The sequence below is a fragment of the Lutzomyia longipalpis genome, chromosome 3 (assembly GCF_024334085.1).
Source record: "Lutzomyia longipalpis isolate SR_M1_2022 chromosome 3, ASM2433408v1".
NCBI classification, from domain to species: Eukaryota; Metazoa; Arthropoda; class Insecta; order Diptera; family Psychodidae; genus Lutzomyia; species Lutzomyia longipalpis.
In genome coordinates, this window is record NC_074709.1 from 2,930,278 (window position 1) to 2,953,419 (window position 23,142).

A 23,142-nucleotide genomic window follows, 5' to 3' on the forward strand; every position below is an offset into this window, starting at 1 on the left:
AAATTAAGAATAAAAAGTTATCAAAGAGTGATGTTTTCTTTAGACGTCAAAAGAGTAATTTTCAGTTAGTTTCATGAAAAAATTTTAAAAGAAAATTTCGGAAAATTTATTAACACAATTGCAAAAAATCACATCTACGTAAAGAAATGTCAAATGTTAGAATAACAACGTCATAAATTATTCTATATAGAGCACATTCGTCATTGATCAAGACTGGGAATCTACAGAAATTGCTATTTAGAACAACTTAAGTTAGCTAACTCCCTCCCATCCTAAGTTACTCAAATATCAAGAGATTTCTAAATATTTTCCTCCCAAAAATTTCAAAATCTCCCAATAAATTTACCAAAAAAAAACACAACAAATGTACTACAGATTGATTAACACGAAATCTATTACATACAAATGCACACAATCGGAAACATTACTATTATTGTGAGATTCATGAGGTGGGATTGCTTGGGATTGTCTGTTTTCTGCTTCATAATTCCACTGAATTCCCTCCGCAAATTGACCATGTAACGTATTTTTCTGCAATTCTCACTGTTGGGGAAAAAGTCTCTGCAATTAATTGCAACATAATTGCAGTGAGTATTTTTTTTTTACCAGAGACTGCACTTCTTTTCGCGCATTCTTTGAGTTGTCCCCACAACACCTCGTCGGACGGACGCCCCCGTGGGGAAACATGGTATGTGTGGAAAAATTAATCGATTTATGATTTGTCGCATGTTTGATGGTGAAACTTGTCATCTCGAAATCTGATCTCCCTGGGGGCCATTAAAAGTCCATCGAGATGAAAATTAATGGTGATATTTTAATACAAATTACACCTGAAATTATAGTTATTATCACCTGAAATGTAATAAAAAAAGTGCGCGTGTTTGCTTCAAATTGAATTTCTTTCAGGCTCGTGGAAATGTTAATTGAAATATCTTTCGTGAATAAATTAAATTTTTTCATGTCCCCCCTGTCGGTGTGATTTACTAATGAAATTTGCAAACGACAATGTTGTGATCATGATTGCCAATAAGGAAATTTCTTCATCGAAAAAATAGAACAAATTCATGGGAGTTTTCATGTGAAGTTCCTCAAGAGTCTGGGTTGTGTGGACAGGGCACGAAAAAATACCACAAAGCATATGGCACACAAAATTGCCATAGATTCTGTTGCACTTTTGTACAATCTGTATATTGCATCAAAAAATGACTGGGAAATTGTTGCACCTTCTCACATGCTCGCACTTTTGATCTGGTAAGCAACATTTCTTATTTTTCATACATACATCTATACCACAAAGGGCATTGGGTAAAAGAAATTACATTGCGTTTTCCCTCTACCATCGCGTAAACCACGTTTTTCTTCTCCTTTTTGCAGAGTGCAGAAAATTGAAAATCATTCACAATATACTCCACTTTCGATCGGTATAGTGTTAGCAAATAATTTATTGTTTGTTTTCAATTAGTCGGGGTGGTGGGTGCAATCTTTTTTCTCCAACATTTCAGCACACAAATTAATTTTGCTTGTATAAAAGCTCACCTACTGCCCTGAAGACAAACAGTCTTTTTTCATCCTTCAACAGCAAGTGCGAATTTTCCGCGAGTTCTTTCGCACAGGTATTCTCTCTCCAGGATAATTCCAGCTCCGATACACCATGCAGAGCCTCAAGGTACACGATCTAATTGTTTTAAACGTCTCTTCACAACGGAAAATAAGTGTTTTTGTGATCACAAAATTATTTCTTGAAAAGAATTGTTCTTATTTGTTTATTCTTTGTGAAAAAAATCATTTTTTTTTAAGAATGATTGTGATAAAAAATAGTAAAATAGACAAAGTGACGAAAAAGTGCCAATGAATGATTGAGTAACGAGAGGAATAGACCATTGAGTCCATTCGTTATTAGTTGTGATTATTTTTTTGGGATAAACTTACAGCTAAATCGTTTTTGTAAAATGTGCAATCTATGAGAAGTCTCGCTTTATTCAATAACATGATAAATCTCAATAGTTTTTTATGCAATGCTTTACAATTCAAACTATTCAATCCCTAACATATAGCTTCTCCAACCAATGAAAGTACTAATTAAATAATTTCTGCTTTCAAAATTTATTGCAAAAATTTTATTATATGACACACATATTAGTTTTCTAAGAAAATGAAACCCATACAAGATAATCTTTATCTCAATGGTGTATCAGAGAAAGAGTTTTGTATTTAATTCAATCGATTATTCAATTGAAGAACGAATGAAAGGGTCGAGCTCTCTTTGTTCAATGCGCAGTCTTCGTTAGTAAATTTCACCTCGTTTTTGCGTTTCTCTGCAAAGTCTAAAAAAAAGTGTGAAGCATAGATGTTACATAAGAGATTTTCCTTAAATATTGCAATTAGTGAATTTAAAACTCATTCAACCAATATGCCATTTAATAAACCGTTTGTGCTTCGTCGAACCGTGAAAAGTTCTCTTCACATTGGCATTGGATGCATTAAAGTGAAAAGTCCTTGGTTTAAACTTTGGAATTGGACTTTTTTATGGTTTCGCATATTAAGTCATTTCTCCGGTGATTTATTTGAATGTGAAGTAAAGGAAGCACGGGAACACACTGTAAAGAATGCCAATTATCAGCAATTTAGTTTCCTCTTTCGCCAATGTTTTTGAATAAGAATTAAATAAGATGTTTGATGAGAATTTTTTCTTAAAATAAAATTAACAAAAAAATCTTCTTGGAAGATTTTTAACTTAGAACTTATTAAAAACATTTAAAATTATTATATGTGATTTTCATCGAGGTGGATTTAAATGAACAAATTTATTGTAAGGATTTAGAACAAAATGGAAACCCCAAAAATCCTTCGTGGAAGATAAAAGCTCCTGAAAGCTCTAAACAATTGGAAAAGATTTTTCTTTTGAGAATGTCAATCTTTGAGAAAATTCAAATATTTGCATAGGGGTAACTGGGGCAAAATGTTATTTCGCAAGGTTCGGAAAATGGACTGAAAATGCATTTTCCTATTGAGATAGAAAGAAATCGTGTGAGACAAAGTTGTAGCCTAGAAAATTTCCTATAAGACAGTCGTCATTATAAAATTAAAATATTTTCTCAGTACATACCAAGGAAAATATACTTCACAATTAAAATTAACAAATTGCCCCATGTTCCCCTACATATTAGATGAAATAACTAACTCTTTCAAATAACTAAAATGTCAAATCAATTTAATAGATAGAGAGAGGAAAATTTAATTTATTTAATTAGATAAAGAACAAGAAACAGAAATAATATATTTTTACAACTCTCTTCAATCCAGGTTATTAGTTTCTTCGCTTGTGTCGCCGTTGCAGCCGCAGGAGTGGCACAGAGCTATGTCCACAGGCACGATCGTCACCACAGCATTGGCTATGGAGGAGGCTACGGTGGTGGCTATGGATACGGGGGTGGTTTTGGAGGAGGTGATGGAGGATTTGGAGGTGGTGCTGGTGGTGGTTTCGGCGGTGGTGCAGGTGCTGGCTTTGGTGGTGGTGCTGGAGGTGGTGCCGGAGGATTTGGTGGTGATGTCGGTGGTGGATACGGTGGTGGATATGGCGATCATTACTGGGTAAATAATTTTAAGAAAAGTTCCCATACTTTTCGCTTACTTTCATTATAAATACATAATACGCGATTTTCTTTTAGCATTACCCACATTACAAATTCGATTATGGAGTAAAAGACTTCCACACTGGTGATCACAAGAAACAGTGGGAACAGAGGCATGGTGATTCAGTGAAAGGTGAGTGTCTCCGTAGAGTGTGTTCTCAAAGCGATAGCGGCGCAATGCAAAGAGCTTTGAGTAAAATAATTTATGTTGCGGTATGCTTTCAGGCGGATACTACCTCTACGAACCCGACGGTACCAAGCGTGTGGTTGAGTACGTCGCTGATAAACATCATGGATTCAATGCGATTGTGAAGAAGATTGGACATGCTCATCATCCACACATTTACGGAGGGGCTGGAGGATTTGGTGGAGCAGGCGGGGCTGGAGGATTCGGTGGAGCTGGCGGTGCTGGAGGATTCGGTGGAGCTGGTGGTGCTGGAGGATTTGGTGGAGCTGGTGGTGCTGGAGGGTTCGGAGGCGCAGGGGGTGCTGGTGGATTTGGGGGAGCCGGTGGAGCTGGTAGCTTCGGAGGTGCCGGAGGGTTCGGTGGAGCGGGAGGTGCTGGAGCTGCTGGAGGTGCCGGAGGATTTGATGGAGGTTTCGGTGGCGGCTATGGAGGAGGATACGGCTATGGGGTCCATGGACATGGAGCCTACAGCTACAACAACAACAACCTCTACGCATAAACCCCATATTTAGGTCAAATTTAGTTAGAGTAAAGTATATTGATGAGAATAAGAAAAAAAATGAGAAATCTCCTCCAGAGCATTTGTGATAATTTACATTTCACTCCTCTGCCGATGACGACACATGGCCAATATCATCTAGTTTAATTTTAATTTCATTATTCATCACTTTCTAGTAATTATCATACTCATTTTTTTATGTAAAAAAAACGCTTCACAGGAGCATATGTAATGTTAATATTAATTGTAATTTTAAATAAATTATAAAAAAAACACATAATAATCATAAAAATTCCCTGTAGAGCTTTTACATTGTGGTTAACGATCACACATAGTGAATTTTGTGCGATCTTTCCTTCTAAATGATCACATAAAATCAGTACGAAAAAAAATCAACTCAATTCATTCGTAATGATCATGTTGAACTTGTTTTATTGTCCATTTGCTTTTCTAAAAGAAAATCAATTATTACCAACTACATGTACTAACACTTTATTTAAATTGACGAATGAAATTCCCCCAACAATAACGCATGAAGATCAACATTTCTTCCATCGCGCGTCAATCAATAAGAAAGAAGGTATTCAATTAAACGTGCGTTAAAAATACAAATTAATATCATCTTATTAATCTATTGCTGAAAGTGCAAATACTAATTCTTGATCATTACAATCTCAAAGTGGTATTCATCCCAGCAATAGTTTTGCATTTGTGCGATCGTGTCACTAACCCCCTTCTTATATTTATTTTCACTATGCGAAAAACCAGCTCTGAATAGAAATCGAAACTGTTTCAAGAATAAAGTGAAAATATCCACGTAGAAGCTAATAAATTTCTCCCTTTCAATCTCTACAAACGTTGGATAATGCGCGGGAAAAATTATGCCCTCTGACACATACATATGCGCTTTTGCGATGATATTATTGACCTACAGCAACCCATGGAAGAGCTATATGCATCGCATGGAAAATCCAACTGGTTCTTATAGGTGAATGTTAGTGAAATGGTCACACAACTGTCTCATTGAAAGTGAAACACCATCGTGATAAAAGCTTCAAGCAATATGATGAGAGAGCAAAAAAAAAAGCTTCACGATCGCCGCATATGATAATTACTTCTTCCACTTGATCACGATCACGTATGAAATAAATTTTGAAAAAAAAATTGCATTTATCAACGACCTTTTCCTAAGTCTAAATACGCATTACAATGTACATGCTGGCAGTATAGACTTCATAAATACGCCGACAAAATCGTGAAATTTCACATTAAAGCAGCTTTATTTTCCCCTCTGAAAAACTGCATCACCAACCACGATCTTCCTCAACAATTTCTCCCACCATGATCGCGGTGCGGATCTCATCTTATACTTTCATTGCCAAGGTCTTGGTGATGTGTGTACCTGAGAGTCAAGTGGGTGATTCATGAGCGTGTTGCGCCGTGAAAGAGCCATTTGCAGGAGATGCAGAAAAACCTCTCATGAGCGTATAAATACGCCAAACTGAAGATGCTTCAGTGACAAAGTGAAAAGTGCATTCAAGTGATCAAGTGATCTCCACAAAGCTCCTTCAAAAGTCTTGTGAAGTGATTTTCTAACATTATCATTTCATCCACGCAGTGAATGGATTTCTGCAAAAGTTTGTGCTGAATAGATACAAATTTTCTACGTAGATACAAATGAGTGGAAAATGTCCTTTATTGATAAGAAGGTGCGATAAACTTTCTATGTGCTTTCACTATTTGTTTCGTGAACTAGACTAGAAATCACAAAGTTGAAATGAAAGCTCGCGATCACTTTTCTTAGATAGTTTTGCGATGATGCTAAACTATCGCAACGAGTGAATTTCCAGGGGGTCGTGCAGAGTAAAAGATCACGATATTGAATGATTTTACAGTAGATTTTGCGAAATAACTTAATTTTCCGCCATACATCACGATATACTTGATATTTTTGAGATGAAAAATTGAAGAAATATCAAATCACGCGATCTTTTAATGTCTCTCACAGCCTAAGGACTATTAAATCCTGACAAGATTTTCCATGTAGCTTAAAGCTTTTTTATCCACCTAACTTTCACACTTAAATCTATGACTCTATCTCCATAGACATGCAAGAAATATGTTGTTGAAGCTATATCACGATTTTTTCTCGCACAAAAATGAAGAAATTTAATCGTTGCGGATTAAACCCTCAATCTGTTAAAGACTTGACGTCGCAAAATCTCCTCAGACGTTCTCGAGTGAATATTTGATTTTATTCCACGAAATTCTAATAATATCGCGTGCATTACTTCCTTCATCTGTGCTCAATGAAAAAAAAACTTGCAGTTCATGTGAGAATTAAAATCACATTAAGAACACCAATTGATCTGCATTAGCAGCGTGTCAATTTGAAGGAAATTTAATTGAAAAATTGTCTTCCAATTTAATTGTACTTATCAAAGTAATTTCTCACTCAATTCAAAATCCATAAAACTCCCATTTTCCCCAGGGCATTGAGTCAACAAACCAAATATGCGTCAACTCTGCGCTAAGTTTTTCTTTATTTTTTCCACCTCACTACAAAACGAGAACAAGAAGTGAGAAATTCTGCGAAGTCACCCGGCGTCTCCATAATATCCAACTCATTTCGCATACGACACAAGACAAACAAATTTCCAATTTAAAATAATACACCTCGGGGGCAAAGTCGTAATTCTTTTCCCATATATGCAAAAAAAGAATAAAATAAAAAAATTCACATGTTTGATTAACTTTTAATTGCATTTTGCTCGCAATTGCACGCACATTGCAATAAATTAATTTCATTGAAACTGAACAACATCATTTGGTTTAAAAAATCCTGATGTGTCAATTATGCAAAGTCAAAGAGCTCAAAGAGTGTCTCTCACAGCTATATTATTTTCCATCTTGGTATTTCTTATTAATAACTAACTTACTATATGCACCTGAAGCCGGTATGCAATTTGTATTGAGGTACTTCCAACATTTATGCATTTTTACAGTACATGTCATGGTGAAATGGAAACTTATTTAAGCACGTTCAGAAGACAAGATGATAGGTAACTTAAATATTAAGGCGATTTTCAAGAAAGAAAAACTTTGCTGGATTAATGAAATCAAAAGAAATGAAACTTTCTAAAAACTTTCATTTAGAAAGTAATTCAAATGATTATATGAAAAGACTATCCTGGAAAATTTGGAAATGTATTCTGTTGTAAATTGTGTGTAAGTAGTGTAAAATAAATTTGCTTCAGGAGAACAAAAGGATAAAAACGGAAAATGTATCTTAATGGCAGAATTGTGCCTTTAATAAGGAAACATTTCTCGATGCTGACCAGAGGATAAACGATTTTCCTACTTTTTTACTACGTTCGGCCTAAAACATCTGCTTCAGGAGCTTTCAGGGAAGCTTTTGAATAAAGTGAAAATTCATTTAAAAAACTACGACCTATAAAATATAAAGAAGAGAACAAAAGTATGACCAAGTACTGTTCATGGATTTAATTGGCAAAACGCACACTTATCGTCGATTTTGAGTTTTCTAGAACGTGGAATACAACCTGCGTCGGATGAATTTCCCAATCAGAGAGTCAAAGCTGTTAAATAATTGGTTTTAGTGCTTAAAAGGAGGGAGAGAGTGTGTGAGAGCTTACGGCGAATTTTCTTTTTTTTTCCAGATAGTTCCAATCATGTGGAAACTCTTAGTGATCACGACACTCCTCATGGACGTGACGAGACACAGGGTTTCAGCCTTACACATGTCCTATGCCCCACAATATGTGAGTATACATAATATTTGACAAAGCTCAAATGAACTTTTCACAAAACACAAAAAGTCCCCTTAATTGAATTGGGTGTGGATCAATTAGTTAAAGTCTACTCTATAGCTTGAGATATGTATGTACATATGTGCTTTACCAAGAATATGACCTGAATTGGCAGAAGTTGCACTATAAATTCATCTGAATTTTCCTCTCTCCTCCATGTGGAAAATCCATTCTGTGGAGAAAAAAAAAGACAAAGAGGCATGAAAAAAGCCCATGAGATTGTTATCTCTTAGGCAGTAGAACAGCTTTTTAAGTAAATTATGTGCTTCAGCTGGTGCACGAGCAAGCTCTCCTTTTGAACACTCTCAGTGACTCCGGGTACGAGAAAACCATATAATTAATTTATTTTATCCCACAATATATACCCCAAGATATGATGACGAGAGAGTGGTGCAAGAGAGAGAGAAAAAAAGAGTCACAGAGTTTTCTTGCCAATTGTAATTTATCGACAGCCCAGACATAAATAATCCGCACTAAATGGCGCTCAGGAGTGGAATTGAAAACATTTTATGATAAGACCCCAATGCTGAGCAATATACGTTCTACTACACAGTGTCAACCCAAATGAATATTTTGATAAACTGGCTCTTTAGTTTTACGTATAAATTATCGACTAATTGGTACTTTTCGTCTTGAATTCCGATGCATATGCGTTTCGCCAGGTGATACGGGCAATGTCCACCAAGGTTTCCAGAGCGCACAAATCTCCATTAATTTTCATTTAGAGGCAAAAAATCCCAACGAAGCGCTATCTTTAGAGGAAACTTGTTGTTTCATTTAGCGAAATTAGCAATATTTTAGATTAAAATTAATTAAAAGAAGAAAAAAACGACTTTTTTATTTCCTTTTTAAGATTCTTATTTAAAGACTTAATTACGTAAACAATCTATACTTTATTACAAATCAATTGTGAGAATTTACCTGACAGACCATTTTGTTTTTACATAGGTAACTATCTTTTTATATTTTGATTTATTGTATTAAAGTAATATGTAGGTTTGAAACATACCTATGTTATTAAAGCTTTGTTTTATTTCTCGATTTTATGCTCCAATTTCTACATTACAAACTATTTTAACGTCAAGAAGCTATTTTTGGATATTCTATATAAAACTAAAAATTGGCTTAAAAGATATCTAGATTAAATTAAAGCTTAAATTTCTGGGAATTAAAAGTATTTTTATGATTATATTTTCCATCCAACTAATATATGCAAAAATCATTCAATTGAAATTCAACAAATGCGAGGGTGCTAATGGTTTGAAAGGTAAATCAAGGGGCAATTGAAAATGGTAATTTAAAGAGCAATAATCATCATAAAAATAGACTAAAGCTAGGAGAACGTGTTGAAAAATCTAATCATAAATTGAATTAAGTTATTATGTATCCACTAATATGACGACAACGACCTTTCTATAGCGAACAAAATTGCAAAAAGTTCAATTAAATCAAACCATTATAAGTTCTTGTGAGTTTGTTAAACATTTTGAAAAAAAAATACTTAATAGAATATTGCAGAAGGTAAATGCAGGTCAACATGAATTGAGTATTGCAATGTGTTATATTATAAAACTGCATATGATCAATATATATATGGTCAAGTTACATATAAATAGCATATAAATATATTTTCTAATTATTTTATAGTAGGTGGAACGCGATTTTCGTGCCACACACGTCACGTATAATTTAATTTACTTTTTCACCGCGCCACACTTTTAATAAATTCACATTGAGATATTTTATCTTGAAATAAATTACACATTTTACGCACTTTTAATCTCCTTTCTGTGGGCGACACATTTTGTGAAAAGAGACACAAAAACTATGTGATTTATGAATAAAGTTTTGTTGACTCCCTCTAACTAAAATAGCTCTATTTTGTGCACATTTCATTGCATTTTATCGAGAAATATGATATTATTGGCTTTTATTATATGGAGCTATAGATTTGCATTTAAATTTTTGAGATTCAGCTTCTTTTTACTGAAGAAGTGTCTTTTTATAGCACCAACTGTGAGCTAAATAATAATTGTAGCAAATAAAATAACGTCTTTATTTAAAAGTCCTTTTATACTTCCTATTTTGTAGCAAAATTAAAAATAATATCTTCATTTAAATATTTTTAATATTGCACATTTTTTTTAATTGTTTCCTATTTTAAATTTGCATTTATTGCACTACTTATTAACTAAAAGAAAAGAAAAAAAATATCTCAAATATAAGTAGAAAAATTTCCTTTGCGTGATGTTTTATTTCCACTGGAATCTCTGCAATTTCCTCCTTGCGTGCAAACTGTCACCATATACATTACTTTATTGTAAAGTGACTCTATCTAAAAATTAATACGTAAAGTGTTTTATGCGGTGGAAAAGTCTTCAATTAACGCTCTTTTACTTTCAATTTTTCCCTCGCCGACCCTCATAGTGCAATTTTGTTCTCCATTTCAGGACCGCTGTATTGCAATTTATTTTTTGATTAATTGGCGCCATATGAGCGATGTTCTTTCTCTTGCACTCCCTTCGATATGGCGTTGAAAAAATAAGAGAACCACAAACTGGTATAAACAAAAATACAATAAAACTGGGGTATGAAAGAAAAAAAAACTGACTGTTAATAGTTCCTGACAAGAATGCTGAGGGAATTGGTACCTCTCTTACATAATCACCCAACACGCGTTTCAAGAACATTGTTGTGCGTGGCGGAAAATGGATTTTATTGGCATGGAGAGAATTCCAACTGCCACTTTTACACATTGCAAATTTTTCTTCATCCATCCATGCTATTGAGAAAAAATAAATTTACAGTATCGCGGTGTAAATGATGAAGCACTGAGAAAAGTTTAAAAAAGCTTTTTATAGGTAGTGAAAAGTTCAAAGCTTTAAACTTTAGATTCTGCAGAATCAAATCATAAATATTTAATCTTACAAAGAATTATTAAATTTTAAAAAATATAATTAAAAATAAAAGTTGATGAAGTATGTGCATCAGTATTTTTATAACAGAACCGTATACCTGTATGTAGAAAAAGTCGTTTTATGGGATTTTATGGGTATACATATTCGGTATTTTAGTGAGAGAGGAAGGTATTCACCACATTGAAAAGGTAAAGAGAGAACGAATAGTAAAGGAGCCTGAGGCTAGAATCGCATTTAAGTAAATCAAGTAATCAATTCCAACAACATCTCCATATTTGTGGCAAAAAATAGAAGTCAGCAAAGAAATTGAAATGCGTGTACAATTTAGCTAAAATGTATTATTTATTTTGCATAAAGTCACACACAAAGAGACTCCCAGAAGGCATTGAGAAACATACATATCTATATGGAAGCACAGGGGGATCTTTCCCGCATGTTACTAAGTATATAGGCGAGCTTTCATTTGCATCTCTTTGGTTTTAAAAACATTTTCACCTGCAGAGATACGATTTTTTTTTGCAAAAACCTCCATTGACGGCATCCCGCAATTTTCATTTCCTCTGCAATGTCGCTGGGGATTGCCAAATGGATTTACTTTTAATTGCCATGTGCTCGGTGTTTGGGTCGTGTTTGAGTGAAAAGTGTGTGTTGCAGAGTGGTTTTAGTTGCGAAGAAAGAACATTGCCATCGCATGTACATTTAATCTTATACATATATTTTATTTATATATTTTGCAACATTGTCAGGTGAGATTGGAAAATTGGCTACCAAGTAGCAGCAATGTCTGCTCTTTTTTAATTTAATTACAATATTTTTCCATCCAACTGTAAATTGCTCCATGTGGTTGGAAAATTAGCATTATCACGTCCACTGACATTTCTTGCACACACATCGATTGAGGTGTCTCCTTTTTTCACTCTCTCGCGCATTTTTCCACGATTAATCGTCACTTTTGCCCACAATGTTAGGAAACTGCATTTGGCTTCAACTACTAAATTGTAGGTCATCCAATTAAGTTTAGTTATTGCACTGAGATTTGCATAAATATCACTTTAACGACATGAAACATTAACACTCACTAAACTCATCTGTAATATGAATTTTGATCGAATTTTCATTTTTTTTTTCAATATAATTTTCTTATATCTAACAAGTATTATTTCTCCTCGTTAAACTTAAGAACATTGAACGTGAATTGATTTATTCATAAAATTAAATTACTTTAATCTTGTTAAGTTTTTTTTTTCGGTTTAATTTCTTACAATCTGTCCTCAGGTATGTAAGTACATATAAAGCAAAGTCGACCCTCCCCATGAATGTTATGATGATGAAATTAAATGCCAATAAATTATGATAATTATTTTTAAATAGATATATGTGTGTAACTTTGGCAAATAAATTGATTATTATTATTATTAAAATATCCATGTCAAGAAACTTAGGTATGTTTTATTGCAATATTTCTACGCTGCATAAGTAAATAATTACATACTCGCAAATAGGCATAAAAATCATCGTTTCAGAGGCAAGAAAATAAAAGCCAACAAAGTTGAATATAAAATGTGCAAGATGAACCATTCTTTTTGTATTAAAAATTTCTTCTTCAGGAGCATCCAGGATATGCTTTCAGCTACGGTGTCAAAGATGTCCATACGGGAGATGTAAAATCACAATGGGAACATCGAGATGGGGGTGTTATTAAGGGTCACTACAGTGTGGTGGAGCCTGATGGATCCATTCGAATAGTTGACTACACAGCAGATGCAGCAAATGGTTTCAATGCAGTGGTAAAGACTCAAGGACCAAATGTTCATCCACATGATGATCCTTCGGGGAATTCACGATCAGAATACGATCATCCCATTTCAACGTACCTGGAGGACGATGAGTCGTCCCAGTCGAAAATTAATCACTACAGCAAGGATCAAGAGCACATAATTTTGAGTTCTGATCTCAAAGGACGAGACTACGAGAAGAATCCCGTGGATTTGGCAAAGACAATTAAAACAATCCCACAATTAATTGAGCTTCGACCCGATGGTCCTACCCAGAATACGCGTGCGTATGAATCAAGTGGCGACTATCGTCCCATTTACATCAATCACGGTGAATATGAGCACAAGACACCGCCCGATCTTTCGCGATACCGCCAGTACTTTGAAGATTGGCAGCCAGCATTTCATGAGGAGCCTGAAGAGAAGTATCCCTTCCCACCGGGTGGCGAAAGACCGCGCCTCAATCAAATTTACTCACCTGCCTACAAGCCACGTGCTCACGTTAGCAAGCCAATTGTCTATGGACCCAAGAAGGATCCCAGACCCATTAGATCGTCCTACTCGACATCGGGTTTCAAGCACTACTCATCGAAATACCGAGCCCCGAGAATTGAATACTCCAGCTACTTTAGGACAGTTGAGAAACCCTCACGGCAAGAGGGGCCCGTTCTTTTCCCCGAAGATACCTACGAACAGAGGGAAGCATCCTCGAGAATGATTCAGACTATGCTGTCGAAGGACAAAATGAAGATCGTGCCAATCTATGCGAGATACAATTCCGATTACTATGCAGCATAGATCAAAAGAATGGGAGTGATCGCGCTACAAAGACCATGACTTGCAATCACTTAAAGATCGTTTATCAATTTGATCGTGTTCATTGGGGCGATTGCCGTGCTAAACGATTGAAGATCAATCGGCGATCAGAGGAAATTACATGAGATTCCATTAGTGCAATAATAATTTAATTTATCAAAATGAAGAATTTTTTAGAAAAAGAAATTGTAGAATTTTCCATTCCTTTTTTTTTTTTCTACTATATTGTGTTTTATTAATTATGAAAAAAAAGAATAAAAAAAATACATACATAAATAAATCTCGCAATCGGTGTATTAATTTGCAGATCACGTTTAATCCCAAGCACAAGTGAAAGAAGTCTGGCGCGCGGTGTTTGTTGTTTCCAATTGAGGTGAGATATCTATTTTGTGAATAGACTGGATGAAAGATTGAATGGGGTGTACGTGAAAATCGAGAGGTTATTATTATAGTAATTGCTCGATATATATTTTAACCAACACGCAGAAATTGTAATCCTCTATAGGACAGCATTCACAGCTACCAGTGTGATCTCACTTTATGCGAAACATCGCGAGATTGCAATCTTTTTTCTTCATTTTATCACACACAAGATCAATTGCACAAATCACTTCCACATCCATCCGCACTGCAATTTGCCACTCACAGGACAATTAGAGAGAGAGAGGGTTTCGCATTGAGTAATTTTGTGTGAAATAGAAACCTTCCCATCGGCAATAAGCAATCCATCTAACATGGAGATTAAACTTGAAATTTTATTGATTTTTCGTCTAGATCACTTTTACTTTTTGTCCAATGATCTCACGCGTGGATTCTTTTTTTTTTCATAAAAATATCATTTTTTTTTAGTATAAAGTGTCGTGTTTGTCTCCATCATTGATCTCATTCGCATTCCAATGACCTACGGTGGGCAGAAAAAAGGCGCATATTTTTAAATTCATGTGCTCGATCACATCGCGCGATCGTATGGTGATCTCTCACGATCGCAATGCGATTGCTCTGCATATACGATCGTATAGATGAGGAGTGATTTTCGAGAGGGACACTCTTATGGGTGATAACATAAAATCAGTAATTTAATTGACACCACAATGGGACAGCATTCCTCCGGTGTGGTGTGAAGAACTTTCGATGTACTCTCACGGCTACTGTGAGGGGAGCTTTTTTTTTCATAAAGCTCCTGACCCGATCAATTAACCTTGTTTGCACTTCAAGTCAATCGCACACAAGTGTGAATTGGTAATCATAATTTGAATAAAATACAAGACATAATTATGCAATAAATTCGAATTTGTTTAGATCAATGCCAATATATGTGGCTTCATCCGCTGAAACAAGAGCAATTGACATCGTTCGTTTTCCTTTGGTGAGGAATGAAAAAAAAAGAAATTAAATTACACTTCAGCGAGATTATAAAAGTCAGTCACATGAGGTCACTTGAATGTCCATTTTAGTGTGAAACTGGATCACCATCATTGCCGCTTCGAATGTACTGGGTGACCAATCTTATATGCCACCAACCAATGGGACCGAGACGAAGTAAAAGAAAAAAATAAAGCAATGTGTGATGATCTCACGAAGGGCTTCCCCCGATCTTCGTGCATTTTATGTGCTTTAGAGCAAAAGTAAATTTCATAATGTTTTGCAATTAGAATGTTAAATACCCACAAAAACAAACAACAACAAAAAATTCGATTTCTCTCTACACTCCCAATGTGACAACATTAAAATGCATTGAAAATATAAATCATGGTATTAATTGTACTATCACAAATCGATGGTGGAGAAATAAAATTTAATTAAATCCAATACGCGGGATAATTTTTCGTGTATATGCAGTACCAATGAACCCCCTTTGGGAGAAGGAGGTTTATTGAACGAGAAAATGATTCATTTTTATTGGCATGTCACACAATCTCATGGTGAGTGTGTTACATAAGAAAAGAAGTTTGTAAATTAATTTTATTATCCCTATCGATTTAAACATCTCACAAAACGCACATATTTTTGAAATTTGTTTCTCAGCGCAATTAATTCACATAATCTTTTTGCATTTTTCCTCCCTTTCCCATTTCTACGCGGCCCTGCCTTCTCAATACACACCCAAGATGATCTAATAAAAGTTGAACGAAATAATTATAACGACATATCCTGAAACAAGATGTTCTGGACACATTGTTTATGTTTTGTTTACTATTTTACTATTTTAATTAAAAATACTTGAAAAAATCTAAATTGAGAGCTTAATTTATGTTTTATTAAAAAGAATTTATGCTTATTTCACGTAATGTATTTTATTATATTTTTATACAGAATGATAAATTAATTTGTAACAATTGAACCAGCCGGGTAATTTTTTTACGGTCTTAATTAATTAATTACATGTTGCATAAAAATCAATACATAATATCCTTTTTATTTTTATGTAATTGTAATAAAAATGTTCTGATAGTGTAAAAAAATATCAATGAACATAGACCAGCCGGGTAATTTTTTACGGCCCTAATAATGATTTGCTGAACTTCGCGTAGAAATCATTAATAAATCAATTATTTTTTAAACATTTTCCACTCTATTTTCGTTTTTTTCTCTCAATTGTTATATAAACAATTCCCATGTCTGGGATATCTTGCAACAAGGGGATAGTTTTTCCCAATAAATAAGTTATTTCTGCGCACGATCGACATTCGAACACAGAAGCGTGGGTCGATTTAATACGATGCCAATATCAAATCACCACGACGGCCCATTCGCCCCAACAATTCAAACTAATTACATGCAAATTATCTATCGATAAATAACATTGTCTCAATCGATTGGTGATCAACATTTTGTCTTGTATGTGTTTTGAGAGTGAAACATGAATTATGGCTCACCGTGCGCATAATCTCGAGATTCTTGTAAACTTTTCGCGACACTGACAACAAGGAGGTGTTATCCAATTATTAATCTCTTTCTCTTTCAATTTACATCAACAAAATTTTTATACAATGCTATTTTTAGCTGGCGAAAAGTCAGTGGATATGAGATCGCCATGCACCACTATGTGCCGGTGTTGATTGACACATAAAAGCTCTCCTTTTATGACACACTAATCTCCACTTTGCCATAGCTATTTTTCACCTCCAACACACTATTTGTGGGAATTTAATGGAGACAATAAAAACATCTATTTGCAAATAAACGAGATATTGATCATTTCTTTACCACGCACACCCATCTCCACTGGGCAAAGCTCTTCGCATAGTCACACTGCGTCGTCCATCTTGCAGCAAAGGTAGGTTTTCTAATTAAATTAAGAATTAGATGTTATTTATGCTAAAGACGGTCAATGATGACGAAATTAATCCATAAAAAGAATTACTTTGTGCAGCTACACTGACATAAATGCTCAATGTTTACACTCGGAAAATCTTCTAAACCACTAAAGAGAGGCAAGAAGTGAAACGGAACTCCATTAGTGAGTCATTTGGTGCAATTTCTTTCAAGAACCACTCTGCGGTAATTAATCTCAGTCACTCAGAGAGATACACACTACTTGGGCGATTTAACCTCGACATCTGACAACACATTAGGTCTCGTAAGTTCAAGAATATTTTCCCTACATGCACGCATTGTATGGTAAACGCATGCCAATACACCTTGGATGAGCTTTTCTAAATTGGACATAAAAAAACGTACCTGCATTTGAAAATTGGATTGAAGACTCCCCACCTTTTGGAATTGAAGCATTTTTTTCACACATTCAGCCACTGGAATTGGATTTTTTTTTTGCATTCACAAGCTCAAATGACTCTAATTGGGAGCTTGTGTAAAAAAAATTGGATTCCACAGTTGCAAACACACCCAAAAATAACACATTTCACCTTGATTGTGTATCTCAATGCAATAGATTACAAATTGTCTTGGGGCCACTATAAATTCATCATCAGCCACGATCGCCACGGGGAGACTATCGCGAGATCCGCCACACACAATATTGCGTGGGAAAAATTCCCTAAACACCCCACTAAATTACAAATGTCGCTCCTAAAGTTTGCAAATTGGGCGGTGTATTTGATACATATAATCCTTTATGTTAGAAAAAAATAAAGTAAAAGAAAAAATCATTTGAAGTAAATTTTTAAAGATCAAGTTGAGAATTGACAGCAATGAATCAGTGGTATATAGCATAATGTCATCATCGTGCAATATTGCTCTTTGGTGGGTATTTTATGAGTTTGACAATTCAGTATTTTCTGTATAATTTTCCTATTAAATAAAACAAGTATATGGACTGCCAATAAAATGCAACAAAATTGCATTATGACCAATGAAATGTCTGAAATTTAAAACCCGATTTAACACTTTGGTTGCCAAGAAAGATTTTTTTTAATAATGGTAATTTACTTAATCGTTTAAATTTTAATTGATCTAATTGGAGTTTTACATGAAAATTCATACAAAATAAAAATAAGTTTTTAATGGTATTTATTAATTTTTTTTAGCATAGAATTGCCTATTTCTACAGGTAGTACAGACAGAAATTAAGACAAAACTTTTAAAGGAGTCTATTCATTTGAAGACTCTGAATGTATACAACAAACACAGAAAAATCCCTTTAAATCTATTCAAGAAAAACCGCACACTTTCAATTAAAATAAACTAGAAAAATACGAAAAATATAAAAAGAAATCGTTTAATTTCATTTTCCAATTAAATATCCAAAAATATTGACATTTTTGTGGATATAAAAAATCCATAGCAGGTCAATTGATTATTTTAAATCATTAAACAGAAACAGACAAAAGAAAATTAGCTTCCAACATTTTTCAGAAGTCCGTAAAATGAATAAATTCCTTTTCGGTAGCGACATAACGAAAAAAAAATTGAAAAAAATGTTTTTCAATAAAAAAATCTTTTTTTTTCTAGAAATTAATATAAAAATAATAAAGAACTTCTTTTTAGCTGTGATTCTTTCTTTTATTATCTTTTTTAAATCCAAGTGTATGCTTAAGCCCATCTTTATACAATTTGAATTTAATTATTCAACAAGAGACTTTTCATCAAGGTATACCTTTAAGAATATTCAATGCAAAAGGTAAAAAATAATTTGTCAGTGACGTAATAAGTTCAGTATCCATTGCGTGTGAGATTTGTCTGCGAAAAGTTATCCTTGATTGGTACTGGTGAAGACTTTCACGTCACCATCCAAGATAACACTGTGCGGCAAACAGAAGTTTCTCTCATGGGGTATACACCAAAACCCAACATAGTACATCGGTGTATGCCTCCCAGAGTTCAAGCGACTCGATGCGAGTGCTCGAATGTCCTCGATCTAAATATTTTTAAACACGGCAAAACTTAATATGCGTATGTTTTAAAGGCTACCTCATTGAATCGGTGGACATGGCAAATATGAACTTTTACGCTGCACACAAGGGGTGTTTATCTGGCGAATCTTTGGATATTTTAGGCGAATCTTCGCGAATCTAAGCGAATCATCCGAATCATGGCGAATAATCCGAATCTTCACGAATATTGGCGAATATTGGAAAATATTTACAAATATTTGCTAATTTTGATTAACATTCTTCATGATTAGTTAATGTCGAAATAACTGACTACCTCAGACCGCGTTCAAACTTCATATAAGTTATGTTTTAGGTGTTTTATGTGTTTTAGTCACTCCACATTACGAAAAAGTTGGAATGACATTTTTGTTCCACCCGGCGTACCGATGGTGATGGTTTAAACTTTGCTTTATAGCTCGAGAACGGTAAAAGATAGAGACTTCGGGTTTGAAGTTTTCTATGGAAATGTGGGTGTAAAATTTCATTTTTTCGCATTTTCAATATCCAAGATGGCCGCCGTCCGCCATTTTGAAATATCGTTAACCACTTCCCTTATTGCTAGAGGTCTGAAATTTTAGTATGTTGTAGAGCTAAGTGAGACGTTTTCATCGATAATTTACACTTGACAATCGGTCAAGCCGTTTAGCAAATATGGCGGCCCAAAGCAAAAAGTGTTTTTTCGATATAACTCGAAAACGGCTTGACCGATTTTGACCATCTTGGTATCAAATGAAAGGTATTGCGAAGCCCTACAACTGTCTATAACATTCCAAGTTCCAAAAACATCCGGAAGAGGCGCTAAATTCAAAAACAAAAATTGCCTAACTTTAAGGGGCAATTTCTATAATTTATGTCGCCGTTTAGAAGATTTCGCCATTTAAAAAATTCTTATATGTATTCTAAAAGTTCTGAAGGCCATATCTCGAGTGCTCCTTGACCAATTTTGCTCAAATTGGACATTTTAAGGTTTTGAAATGCTATGTGACTATCTAAAACATCAGAAACCTCAAGCTATAAAAAAGCTAAGACTACAATTTGAATAAAATCAAATTAAGACAAGTAAAACAAGAGATAAAATTTTTTAAAAAAAATCTAATGACAATATCTTGAAAACGGCAGAACAGATTTTTTTATCTAAATGGTTCAATAAACTAAAATTTTAAATTAACAGGTGTATGAACAGGTTGATAGCAGTTAAGTAAAGTGTATTATGATCCTTTTGGTTTTTTAAAGTGTTAAAAAACAATTTACACGTATTTTGCTATAGAAGGTGAATAAACAATAATTTTTTAAATATTCTATATTATTCTAACATATAAATTGAAAACTTCAAATCGTATATCTCTAACATATTGACTAACAAAAGGGCTAGACGGCCTACAGGCTATTATAGCTTTTCTTCACCGCAAATATGTGATGTAAAAACGTGCTTTTAAGTACAGTTTTGCCCCGAAGTTAGAGAATCGAATTTTCCGTCGAATTGAGAACCTTTTACTACTTTTACTACAAAAAAAGTTGTTCTAAATTTTAAACCAAGTTCAAAAAATTCAAACAAACACGTTTAGGCACGTCTATAATACGCGAAATACTTAAAAGCTATAGTTTTTTGCTTAAAAAGTGTTATTTGTGCACCAAAAATATAGGCGAATCTACCGAATCTTAGCGAATCAACCGAATATTGGCGAATCAAGCGAATCTTGGCGAATAATCCGAATCTTGGCGAATAATCCGAATCTTTGGCGAATAATCCGAAGATCCGAAGATTTTCATTCAGATAAACACCCCTTGGCTGCACACGCCTAATAATAATTTCAGTGGGATTTTTTCCATCACTTAAAAAATGTGCAATATATGCGGGAATGTAAAAATGGTGATTATTGTACGATTAAATTTCACGATATTGGCAAAGTTGGTTTTGTGCTTTAAAAAAAAAACGAAGAAATGCGAAAAAGATCTCTCGAAATGGAGGTATGAAGGCACAACTTTCAATTTCGCGGTCTGGTAATATGCCTCAATTTCAAAATTCGCAAAAGTCAAATGGAAATACTTTTAGTCAGAGACCCAAAGTGAGGCATTTTAACATTTATCGCTGCACTCATTGCAGTTTCATTTTAAAATGCATATATTTCACAGTCATCCAATAAAATGTGAATTGCGTGCTATTTTGTAATTAAAAGACACACAAATTCAGTCACCAGAATTTATCTCACTCAGACCCCTCGTAAGCTGGCGGACCGTGCGGACATATACATATAGTGTGTCTGGGTGTTACCGCAGCAGGACGAAAGCTAATCCACCATCGAGCATTTGAGGTACATATAGCAGTTTGGAAGAAAGTCCATGCGTTGTATCGTGATTGACGATAACGCGAGCAACTTTCCGCGTGCATAACTTGAGAGTGAAAAGGTGACGTCACACCTAACTCAAAGAGCCTCTATATATAGTTGAAGGAAATCCTCCATGGTGAGCCAAGAGATGGCAAAAGTCCGTCAAATTGACACCTAATAGAGGCCTAATTCGACAAGAGGCTCAGCAGCTCAGCAAGAAATCCGATCAGAGACTCCATCATTCACCCGGTTTGTCACACCAGGCAGTGATGCAACCGTGCTGAATTTTAAACTTAGGCAGAAGAGGTGAGGAGGTGCGAAAAGGTGGGATTAAATGCATTGCAATAAATCTTCCTCTAATGCTGCCTTTGAGTCACACCAGCAATGCAGATTAATGTCTCAAAATATTAACCATTAAAGACACCATTGCTAACCTGTCCTGCTCTAGTTTGCAAGCAGCAAAATTCTTCACAAATGCATCACAAATCGATCATTTTGTATGCCCAGCTTCTTTAGCTGCTCCTTCACTAAAAATCAATATTTTAATTTGAATTCGTCTAAAAGCTCTTTCAATTTTCACGTTCAAAATTATTTTTTAAGCACAAAAAGCTTAATTGCGGCGCGAATGAGCATCCAGCAGGGGGTTAACAAATTAATATTTTAAGTGGTTTGATTTTATTTCTCGTAAAAATCGTGTTAAAATTTTCCAATCAGAGCTCTTTTTATCATATTTTTTTCAATAATTTAAAATACTTTTAAAGAAGAACTTTACAAAAATTTATAAATATTTAATGAAAATCGAAATCAATCATTAAGCTTGTTAGTTTAATTTTATTTTCCTGTACTAGTTTATATACAAATCGCCTAAGGACAGCTGAAGCGTACGCTAAACGAGTTAACCACAAAAAGCGTCCTGCTTGCATAAGGCATATGTATGTACCTTATCATATGTGTCGGGGTTTTTTGCTTTACTTCTTGAAATGGTCATTGACTTGTTCAAAGCGCTGAAAGCTCTTTTTGATCTTTTGTCATATACAAACACAAAAAAATTGTTACCCTTTTCGCGCCACAACAGCGTCATTTCCATTGAATGGGGCGATGTAAGAAAAAAAAAAAGTATTTAATTGCTCGTAGTGTTGCTGATTTTGAAAATAAATTGACGCTTTGAGGTACTCGTATGGTCGCGAAATTGTAATTGTTTATGATTTATGTTTCAACCGCATGCGGCTTTTTTGCTCTTTTTCGTTAAGCTTTGAGTGAAAAAGTATAAAATGCATTTGATAATGTCGCGTTCATACCACCAAAGGAAACTCCGTTTTTTTTTTTTTAATTATATATACCCTACTTCTTTAACACAGAAATTAATTACCCCCACATTTGGTCAACCCTAAAGCAGAAAAGCTATTAAAATTTTCAGAAATTAATATGGGCGTAGCTCCTTTTCGGGGAGTTTTGCAGCTTTCATTAAAAAAAAAACACCGAGATGTTTGCTCCAAAAAGCTCATTGCGTATTTGATTAAATATAAGGAAAACTCGTTGTTATGTTTTTGAAAGCTATATATACGTTCTGTGGATGGGGAGATAGAAAAACAAGAAAGTCTGAGCGTTTGGCTAATTGAAAAGCTATAAATTTCCTCGCACTAAATCGCCATCGGGGATTGAATGACAAACGCAGAGTTTACAGTTCAATTTCAACGCTTTTTTCATCAAATAACACTGAAAGAAATAACATTACAACAAAGTTGAGCAATATTTTCAATTTCAATTCATTTACTTTTTTTTGTTATTGCATCGTGAACCTCAAGAGCATTAAATATAAAGCAAT

At 34.4% G+C, this 23,142-nt stretch overlaps 6 protein-coding genes across 10 annotated transcripts in view; all 6 read left to right on the top strand.

Moving 5' to 3' along the window:
- Nucleotides 1-23,142, top strand: part of LOC129794093 (GPI mannosyltransferase 3) — a 1,193,052-nt gene that overhangs the window by 761,064 nt on the left and 408,846 nt on the right. The gene's annotated exons all lie outside the window — the stretch shown is intronic.
- The window catches only part of LOC129794120 (cytoplasmic tRNA 2-thiolation protein 1), a 1,132,104-nt gene that overhangs the window by 700,116 nt on the left and 408,846 nt on the right, over nucleotides 1-23,142 (top strand). The gene's annotated exons all lie outside the window — the stretch shown is intronic.
- Nucleotides 1-23,142, top strand: part of LOC129794129 (plasma membrane ascorbate-dependent reductase CYBRD1) — a 1,128,201-nt gene that overhangs the window by 696,213 nt on the left and 408,846 nt on the right. The window lies entirely within an intron of this gene.
- The window catches only part of LOC129794176 (cuticle protein 8-like), a 500,748-nt gene that overhangs the window by 68,760 nt on the left and 408,846 nt on the right, over nucleotides 1-23,142 (top strand). The window lies entirely within an intron of this gene.
- LOC129794299 (uncharacterized) lies at nucleotides 1,652-4,318 on the top strand. Its single transcript, XM_055835091.1, has 4 exons — nucleotides 1,652-1,666; nucleotides 3,304-3,591; nucleotides 3,669-3,765; nucleotides 3,858-4,318. The coding sequence occupies exons 1-4, from the start codon at nucleotides 1,652-1,654 to the stop codon at nucleotides 4,316-4,318; spliced, it is 861 nt and encodes a 286-aa protein (XP_055691066.1).
- Nucleotides 8,011-13,639, top strand: LOC129794300 (phosphatidylinositol 3-kinase piki-1). Its single transcript, XM_055835092.1, has 2 exons — nucleotides 8,011-8,100; nucleotides 12,674-13,639. Exons 1-2 carry the CDS (start codon nucleotides 8,011-8,013, stop codon nucleotides 13,637-13,639), a joined length of 1,056 nt encoding a protein of 351 aa, XP_055691067.1.

Coding starts and splice junctions, on each gene's coding strand:
- LOC129794299 (XM_055835091.1), top strand. Junction 3,592..3,668: donor GATATGGCGATCATTACTGG/GTAAATAATTTT, acceptor ATTTTCTTTTAG/CATTACCCACATTACAAATT. Junction 3,766..3,857: donor GCATGGTGATTCAGTGAAAG/GTGAGTGTCTCC, acceptor GTATGCTTTCAG/GCGGATACTACCTCTACGAA.
- LOC129794300 (XM_055835092.1), top strand. CDS start 8,011: ATGTGGAAACTCTTAGTGATCACGACACTCCTCATGGACGTGACGAGA. Junction 8,101..12,673: donor TGTCCTATGCCCCACAATAT/GTGAGTATACAT, acceptor TTTCTTCTTCAG/GAGCATCCAGGATATGCTTT.